At 43.3% G+C, this 9,863-nt stretch overlaps 1 protein-coding gene across 1 annotated transcript; it reads left to right on the top strand.

Moving 5' to 3' along the window:
• Positions 1-686: 686 nt before the first annotated feature.
• On the top strand, positions 687-2,616 carry LOC126490307 (endogenous retrovirus group K member 5 Gag polyprotein-like). The gene is made up of 2 exons (XM_050125154.1): positions 687-900; positions 952-2,616. The coding sequence occupies exons 1-2, from the start codon at positions 706-708 to the stop codon at positions 2,596-2,598; spliced, it is 1,842 nt and encodes a 613-aa protein (XP_049981111.1). The 5' UTR covers positions 687-705; the 3' UTR covers positions 2,599-2,616.
• Positions 2,617-9,863: the final 7,247 nt, after the last annotated feature.

Below are 9,863 nucleotides of genomic sequence, written 5' to 3' on the forward strand. Positions count from 1 at the left end.
TGTTGGAAGAAGGAAACGCTCTCTTTTTGATTGCTTCCTCTTGTCCTCATTAGCAAGTCCATTCCTTCACCAACGTGTAGGGATAAGCCCTCCCCTTGGGGGCGGGCTGCCCTCGGGCGTATGTTTACTGATAAATTGGGTGCGCAGACGCTGCGAGCCCCTTCCTGCCTGGACCGGGTACTCCGCTGGAACCTTGGTTTCGTGAGTCTGGTTTTGTCATTAAATTTGTTCAAATACCTATTATCATTGGTCTCCATTAATCAAACCGCCACATTTGGAGCACCAACGTGGGGCACATTTGCCCCCGCTGCTCGTTAGCCTGCGGCGCCCACAGCAGGTCCTGGGCGGACACGATCGCCACAGCGCCGGCTCGCTCGCCCGCCCGCCCGCTCTAGGCCCGCAGTCTTGCCCGCTTGCCGCGGTCCCGAGCTGCCCGCAGCCAGTGCTTTGTTCCTCTCGCAGCGCCAGAGGAGTTAACCCCTCCCTCTCTGCCTTGACGTTTGGAGCTGAACACGGAAGCTTAAATATTTGCGGTTTTATAACACAAACCGCCACATTTGGCCCCGAAGGGGTCACTTTGAATAAATTTCGGTCTTGAGGTTTATTTCAGATCAGCTCTCCACATGGACTCAAGTGGACTCTTTCGCCACCTCTGGCAGGAACCAGTCATTACAGGTAAAAATTTTTTTTCCTTTTATAAATAAAATGTCTGACAATATCACCGTTCCCAACTTCAATAGCCTTTTTGAGTGTGCCATGTGGGAGATCCTACAAGAGGTGTCTAGCACCCCACATCTATGGATCCTTCTGGGATTAGTAGTTTTCCTTGGTATTAAGTGGTTTGACGACAAAAGTCTGATAGAGTCTTTAAGAGACGAATCCAGGATTCTTAAGGCAGAGGTTGAACATCTAAAAACTATTGGAGATGAATCCAGGATTCTTAAGGCAGAGGTTGAACATCTACAAACTATTAAGCATGACAATGATCTTCTCAAGAATCAGTTTAAAGTTCTGCAGGAAGAGAACAGAACTTTGTTTAACAAGACAATGGTGACTGAAAAAAATTTAGAAAAGGTTCAGGCTGATATTAAGGAGAAATTTATTACTATGGAAGAAGGAACAGCTGATTTAAATCGTAAATTTCATCAGTCACTTTCTGAAGGGACTGAAACATTATCTCAGAGAATTAAATCGGTTGAATGGGAAAATCAACTTTTGTCTAAAGCTTATGACAGAGTGGTGGAAAGATTGTCAATACAAGAAGGCACGGTTTATGCCATAAAAATCATGTCCAAAGATGAGAACTTATCTCTAACGGACAAACTTCATACTTTAGAATCCTCAATGAGGGCTTTGGAACATAATTCTGGACAGGAGATACAGACATTGCAGAAGGCAATGGTGAATAGAATTGAAAAGATTGAGGAATTTCTAAATTCTGATTCTGATGAGGAAGAACAAACGGTAGAAAGGAAAATTTTAACTACATCTGTGGGTAAATCCCTCCGGGACAATTTCCACAAATCTCTATCTACACCTCTACCTGCCTTTCCAGTAATAACGACAGAGAAGGTGATTGGTTCCAAAAACCCTAGGATCCTTAAGGAAGATACATGGGAGCCTGTCCGTATAAATGATCTCAAAGAAATTAAACAGGCTGTCACGGCTTTCGGGATGCACTCCTCTTTTGTTAAAGAGATGCTAAAATCTTGGGCCATAATGAGCAGACCAACGCCTTTAGACTGGACCCAGATGACCTCTGCAGTCCTTGAGAGTGGGACGCATTTAAGATGGAAATGCTTATTCAGGCAAGAGGCTAGACTTTTAGAACAGCAAGAAAAGGCGAAGGGAAGTGACATCTCCCTAGATAAAATTCTAGGTGAAGGACTCTTTTCCGATCCTCAGGAACAAGCTAATTTGGATGAAAGCATACTCTCCATATGCACTACAGCAGCCTTAAGGGCTTGGGACAGGGTACAAGACCCAGGACAGAGAATGGAATCATTTGTTACGATTAAACAAGGTCAGAGAGAACCCTTTAGTGATTTTTTACAAAGACTTACTAAGGCTGTACAAATAGGGATACCTGACCCTGACACAAGACGTATAATGATTGAGTCTTTGGCTTATGAAAATGCAAATGTGGAATGCAAAAAGATTTTGGGGCCTTTAAGGTTCAGATCAGCACCCTTGGAAGAATGGGTCTTGCATACACTGGATGTTGATACATTTGATTATGGCACTGAAGCATGGGTAGAGGAAGCAATTTCCAATGGTAAAAGGAGACATCAGAATACCAAATGTTTTAATTGTGGCAAAATGGGTCATATGAGAAGGAATTGTAAACAACGGACCTTCAGAAACAATAATAATGCGTCTTCTAGAAATAACAGAAATAGAAGGACTCAGCCTTCAGGTTTATGTAGAAGATGTGGAAAGGGTAGACATTGGACGAATGAGTGTAGATCTACAAGAGATAGACAAGGAAACCTGATACAGACGGGAAACGTGAGAGGGGGGGCCTCACAGGCCCCCATGGCAAACATGGTCCAGTCATTTCCAGTTTCTGCAGAGAACGTGCCTCGTCAGGACAATTAGGAAACCTCATGCCTACTGTTACAAACGATAATGAGCAGAAAGATGAGTTACGTGTGTTTTGGCAAACTTCTATAAATGATCAAAGACCTAAGCTGAAAGTGTGTGTAAATGGCATTTTTATTACTGGCCTGCTGGACACAGGTGCTGATGTAAGTATCATTACCCCAGAATCTTGGCATCCATATTGGCCTCTTCAGAATGTAAATGTTCAGTTCCTGGGAATTGGAACCCTATCTCGAGTAAGACAGAGCACGAGATGGGTTGAATGTATAGGGCCTGAGGGACAAATAGGGAAATTAAGGCCATATGTAGCCAGTATTGCAATGAATTTATGGGGTCGTGACCTATTACAACAATGGAATACCCAAATTAACATTCCTGCTAATTCTAGAGCCTATATTTCTGAGAATAATATTAAAAGATATTACAAACGGAGAAAACCGGCCATTCGGGCCGTACAAGAACAAACAATTGAAACTCCTTCAGAGATACCAACAGCATTGCCTCTAAAATGGTTGACTGAGAAACCAATATGGACAAAACAATGGCCTCTAGCTGAGGAAAAGTTACAGGCTTTAGAACAGCTGGTACAAGAGCAATTAGATGCTGGACATATAGAGGAATCTACCAGTCCTTGGAATTCTCCTGTATTTGTGGTTAAGAAAAAATCAGGTAAATGGAGAATGGTGACAGATCTCAGAGCTATCAACAAAGTTATTCAACCTATGGGTCCTCTGCAATCTGGAATCCCTTTGCCCTCTTTATTACCAAAAGGATGGCCTCTTATAGTTATTGATTTAAAGGATTGTTTTTTCACCATACCTTTACAAAAAGAAGATAGAGAAAAATTTGCCTTCACGGTGCCTACTTACAACAATTCTCAACCTTCCAAGAGATACCACTGGGCCGTCCTCCCCCAGGGTATGTTAAATAGCCCCTCCTTGTGCCAATATTTTGTGAACCAACCATTGCAAATAGTACGCAAGAAGTTTCCTGAATCTATAATATTCCACTACATGGACGACATCTTGTTATCCGATTCAAACATGGATACCTTGAACAGACTGTTTGAAGAAATAAAGATACTTTTACCTAAATGGGGATTGCAAATTGCTCCTGAGAAGATACAGAAGGGAGATTCTGTTAATTATTTAGGTTATAAAATAGGTTTGCAAAAAATTAAGACACAAAAGGCACAAATTAGGAGAGATCGCTTACGGACTCTTAATGACTTTCAAAGACTGTTAGGAGACATTTCCAGTCTACGACCAACTATTGGGATAACACCTGATCTAATAATTCATCTGAACAAAACCTTGGAAGGTGATAAAGATTTAAACAGTCCCAGAGAATTAACAGCTGAAGCAGAAAAGGAACTGACGATGATTGAGGAAAAATTACAACAGGCACATGTGGACAGGGTGAATCCAGAGCTCGATTGTATTCTCGTCATATTACCATCCAAAATTTCTCCTACAGGAATTTTAATGCAGAGAGATGATATTATCTTGGAATGGATCTTTTTACCACATAAACCAAGTAAAAAACTGAAAACTTATGTGGAAAAAGTCGCCGAGTTAATTATAAAAGGAAAGCTGAGACTTCGTCAATTAGCAGGCATAGACCCAGCAGAAATTATAGTGCCTTTCACTGCTGATGAACTAAAGAAATTATGGGAAGATAATGAACCATGGCAAAGAGCTTGTGCTAGTTTTTTGGGAGATATTAATAACAATTATCCAAAAAGCAAGAGGCTTAACTTCATAAAGAGAACTTCATGGATCCTTCCTCGAATCGTCCGTGATGCTCCAATAACTGGAGCCCGTACATTCTATACTGATGCCAATAAAACAGGGAAGGCAGGTTACAAATCGGAAGACTTGGGTAAGGTGGAACAAAGTCCTTATGATTCTGTCCAGAAGGCAGAATTATATGCCATTCTTATGGTGCTAAGGGATTTTAGAGAACCTATTAATATAGTTACTGATTCGCAATACGCAGAAAGAGTTATTTTACATATTGAAACTGCTGAATTTATACCTGATGATACAGAACTAACCTCATTGTTTATCCAGGTTCAAGATTTGATCAGGAACAGGCTCTGCCCTATGTACATAACACACATCCGATCCCATACGGGTCTGCCAGGTCCTCTAGCACAAGGTAATGCAGACATTGATCAGTTATTGATTGGTAGTGTGCTACAAGCCTCTGAATTTCATAAAAAACATCATGTTAATAGCAAGGGTTTGAAGAAAGAGTTTTCTATTACATGGCAACAGGCTAAGGAGATTGTAAAGAAATGCCCTACTTGCTCTTTCTATAACCAAACGCCACTGCCAGCAGGGGCTAATCCAAAGGGCACCCATAGGAATGAAATCTGGCAGATGGATGTGTTCCACTTTGCAGAATTTGGCAAATTGAAGTATGTTCACCACACCATTGACACTTATTCAGGCTTTCAGTGGGCAACTGCTTTAAGTTCAGAAAAAGCTGATTCAGTAATCACTCATTTATTAGAAGTCATGGCTATCATGGGTATACCTACACAAATAAAGACGGACAATGGTCCTGCTTATGCCTCTAGGAAAATGAAACGGTTTTTTGACTATTACAATATCAAGCATGTTACAGGTATACCATACAATCCTACAGGTCAAGCAGTCATAGAAAGATCAAATCGAACTATAAAAGATATGTTGAATAAACAGAAAGGGGTGGAAAACACCCCCAGAAATAGGTTACATAATGCTTTGTTAACCTTGAATTTTCTTAACGCTAATGAGAAGGGGACAACGGCTGCAGAAAGACATTGGATAATGGAAAAGTCTACTGAACTAAATCAACCAGTTTATTTCAAGGATGTGCTGACCTCACAATGGAAACCAGGAGATGTGCTGCGTTGGGGAAGGGGTTTTGCTCTTATCTCCACAGGTGAGGAACAATTGTGGATACCGACAAAACTAATAAAGGTTCGGTATGAAGAAGAAAAGCCATTTGGAAAAGATAAATAACAATTCTTTCACAAGGTTGGCGAGCATACTGATGGTAAGGAATACAGATAGGTTGGGGGCAGGGTTCTTTTCTTATCTCCACAGGAAAATATTGATCTTCAAAGACTTTAAGGGACCCTGAATATTTAATTACTGATGGATGGATAATAGTTACGACCTACTAAGGATCAACTAACATTATATACATACCGTAAGTATTGATTTTTTATATATTTATGTATATATGTTTTTTGTTTTTTGTTTTTGCTTTTCCTCGTATCTGTGTCTTTCTTTATATGTCAGTATATGTCCTTGTTGTTAGTGTCTAAATTTCCCATAACAAGCAACAAATTTTCCTACAGTAATTTTTGAAGTTTCCAGGATGAAGATGGGGCCCCACAACATCAACTCAACCTGGTTTTTATGACGTCATGAATATATTGAATATATTTTTTTTTTTTTTTTTTTCTTTTCTACGTGCTAATAATTTTTTTTGGTACCAACTGCACAAGACAATTTCGAATGGTGCACATTTTTTGACGACACTCTGGCCGGACCTTCTCAAAGCGCTCAGGGACTAGTTATAATTTTCTTAGGCCAAAGGTTAATTTGGGAATTTTACCATCATTTGCTTTCACAGGAGCCCCTAAGGAGAACATCGCCCTCATGTCAGCTTGAAGCAATCTTAGAGGACGGCGTCCCCTCTCCCAACAGAGTTTGCCCTCAGGGTTAGGGACATCATTTAGTGGTTGGTTTGGGGTTGAGGGGATGGGGAGATGTTTTATGGAATTAGGGGTATGTTCGAAAAAGAAAAAAAAGGGGGGGGATTAACTGGTTTAAAGTTCTCGGAAACTGCAGTGCCAGAGTGGATCTGCTGTGGGTCTAACCCTCCACAACAGGAAGGCCCAGAAGACACACCCTTCACTGATCCTGTAAGACATAACATGGCGAGAGGGGCACCAGCCCATTGAAGAGCTCTGTTGTCGCTCTGTTTTCTGTTTTCTCATGACAGACCTCAGTGTTGGAGATGATGCTGCTCAGTCTCTTTAATTAAATGCAGTGGGTTTAACGGACCCTGAGGTAGCCAGGGCCAGGTGGCAGCACTGAATGGCCAAAAGCAAGGTGATCTCCGTTATCATAATCCGCGGCACAGACAAGGCAAAGTCCACAAATGGCCTGGCTCACAATGATCAGCACAGTCGAGTGAACTTCACGGTGGCATGACTAATATGGACCTTTGGTACTGGCTAATCGATCACAGCATTTCCAGATAGGCAGCCTACTGAATATCTGCTTGATCTGTTTAAGTAGAAAAAGTCTCAAACAAATAAAGAAAATTATGGTGGATCATACTGAAAGGGGATCTCAGTCCATGAAATGATTTTCAGACTTGAGTCAGTTTGCAGGCCCAGAGCTTTTTGTGTTTAGGGACAGCCATGTTCCCCCGAGGAAGGCCCTTAATAAAATACCTACAGGCTTTCCTGTTAACTATTCTTCAGTTCTTCCCCAGAGGGACCTGAGGCCTGTACAAGTGTAACTGTATACTGGGGGGGAAGCAAACATCCAGACTTTTCAGGTACTGTTGGATGCTGGTTCTGAACTGACACCCATTCTGGGAGATCCCAAGAAACACTGTGGCCTCCAGTTAAAGAAAGGGCTTATGGGGTCAGACAATTAATGAAATTTTTGCTAAAGTCTGACTCACAGTAGGTTCAGTAAGTTCCTGAATTTATTCTGTGGTTATTTTTTCAGTCTCAAAATGCGTACTTGAGATAGGTACACTTAGAAGCTGGCAGAATTCTCGCGTGGGTTCCCTGACCTGTGTAGTGAGGGTTGTTATGGTTGGAAAGGCTTCATGGAAGCCTTTAGAGTCACCTCAGGGAAAATAGGGAATCACAACCAGTCTGGCATCCCTAGAAATTAGGGCCACTGTTAAGGACTTGAAAGATGCAGGGGTGGTGGTCCCCAGCACATCTCAGATCTGGCCAGTTTAGAAGACAGACGGACCTTGGAGAATGCTAGCTGACGATCACAAACTCAATCAAGTAGCCACTCAGAATACTGCTGCTGTACTTGATCAGATTAACTCGTCTCCTGGTACATGGTGTGCAGTTATTGATCTAGCAAACACCTTTTGCTCAGCACCTCTCCATCCAGACCCCCAGAAGCAATTTGTTTTCAGCTGGTAAGGCCAGCAGCATCTTTACATTTTAACCTGAACGATATATTAACTCTCTAACCCTGTGTCACAATGTAGAAAAGTCTTGATCATCTCTCACGCCCACAGATTTCACATTGCTCTACTATTCTGATGACAGTATGCTGACTAGACCAAGTGAGAAGGAAGAAGCCATCACTTAGGACTTACCGGTAACTCATGTGTATCAGAGGATGGGAAATAAATTCAACCAAAATCCAGTGAAATTCTTAGGAGCCCAGTGGTGTGGGGCATGCAGAGATATTCCTCCCCAAGGAAAGGATAAGGGATTGCACCTGGCCCCTCCCACTGCCCAGAAAGAAGCACAATGTTTAGTGGGTCTATTTGGATTCGGGCACATTCCCCACTTGGGTGTGTTACTCTGGCCTACATCCCAAGTGACTCGGAACGCTGCTAGCCTTGTCTGGAACAGGAGAAGCCTCTTCAACAGGTCCAGGCTGCTGTGCAGGCTGCTCTACCACTTGGACCACATGATCCAGCAGACCCAGTGGTACTTGGGGTGTCAGCGACAGATAGGGATGGGATGTTGTTTTGAGCTTTCTCCTCAATAGGTGAAACTGGCATTTCGCAGCAAGGCTCTACCATCACCTGCAGACAACTGTTCTCCCTTTGAGTGACAGCTCTTGGCCTGCTATCGGCCCTTAGTGGAAACTGAACATTTGACAATGGGCCATCATGTGACCTGGGCTGCCCATCGTGAGCAGGGTGTTGTCCGACTCGCCAAGTCATAAAGTAGGACGTGCACAGCAGCGATCTATTATCAAGTGGAGATGGTTTATATGAGATCAGGCCTTGGCGGGTCCTGAAGGCACAGCCGGATATATGAAGAAGTTGATCAAATGCCTCTGGTTTCCACTCCTGCTATAAGACTGTCTGCTGCCAAGCTTGCACCTCATGGGGTGTGCCTTATGACTGGTTCACCGAGGAAGAGGACACTAGGGCCTGGTTTACTGATGGTTCTGTACACTATGTAGGAACCATCCAGAAGTGGACAGCTGTAACAGTGCAGCCCCTAACTGGGACAACCCCAGAAGACACAGGGGAAGGGAAGTCTTCCCAGTAGGCAGAACTGTGGGCAGTAGTCAGGGCTGCTAAACATTTTGTTTTGAGGGCGAAACGGCCAGATGTGCAACTGTTCAGATTCATGGGTTGCAGCCAATGGACTGACTGGATGATCAGGGGTTTGAAAAGACCATGATTGGAACATTGGTGAGGAAGACATATGTGGAAGAAGTCTGTGGATAGTTCTCTCTAAAAGGGTGTGAAGATTCTTGTGTCCCATGTAAATGCTCATCAAAAGGTGACTTCAGCCGAGGAGGAGTTCAATAATCAAATCAAGTAGATAAGATGACCCATTCTGTGGACAGTCAGCCTCTCTCCCAGCCATCCCTGTCGCTGCCCAATGGGCCCATGAACAAAGTGGCCATGGTGGCAGAGATGGGGGTTATGTATGGGATCAGCAACACAGACTTCCACTCACCAAGGCTGACCTGGATACAGATGCTGTTGAGTGCCAGATCTGCCAACAGCAGAGACCAACACTGAGCCCCAGATATGACACCATTTCCTGAGGTGGCCAGACAGTAACCTGGTGGCAGGTTGACTAAAGACAGACACTGCTATCATGCCAGTCAAGTGGCAGCATCCCGGAAGACTGGGCAGGTTCCCTCGCAGGCAGCAGATGCTTTGAGTCAGCATCTAATATATAGTAGTTTCTCACATCATCAATTTTCATGGTTCCAGGAGCAAGGGGTTGAAAAGGGAATTGTTCTACTCACTATCACCTGCAGTGACCCACTCGGGAAATTTCTGCTTCCTTTTCTCATGACCTTAGTTCTGCTGGCCTAGACACTTTGGTTCTAGATGAGGAAGCATTGCTGCCAGGGGCCACAACAAGCATTCTGTTGAACTGCAAGCTCAGACTTTCCCTGGCCACCACGCTTCTGATGCCCTTGAGCCAACAGGCTGAGAAAGAAATACCAGTGTTAGGAGGGGTGATTGGCCCAGATTACAATGGGGGACATTGGACTGCTTCTCTGTAATAGAGGTAAGAA

The sequence above is a fragment of the Alexandromys fortis genome, unplaced genomic scaffold (genome assembly GCF_014885135.2).
Source record: "Alexandromys fortis isolate MF-2015 unplaced genomic scaffold, M_Fortis_MF-2015_v1.1 scaffold_239, whole genome shotgun sequence".
Classification (NCBI taxonomy): Eukaryota; Metazoa; Chordata; class Mammalia; order Rodentia; family Cricetidae; genus Alexandromys; species Alexandromys fortis.

Excerpts from the sequence above, each read along its gene's own strand:
- LOC126490307 (XM_050125154.1), top strand. The coding sequence starts at position 706 with ATGTCTGACAATATCACCGTTCCCAACTTCAATAGCCTTTTTGAGTGT. Across the intron at positions 901-951 it reads CCAGGATTCTTAAGGCAGAG|GTTGAACATCTACAAACTAT; the intron begins GTTGAACATCTA and ends CTTAAGGCAGAG.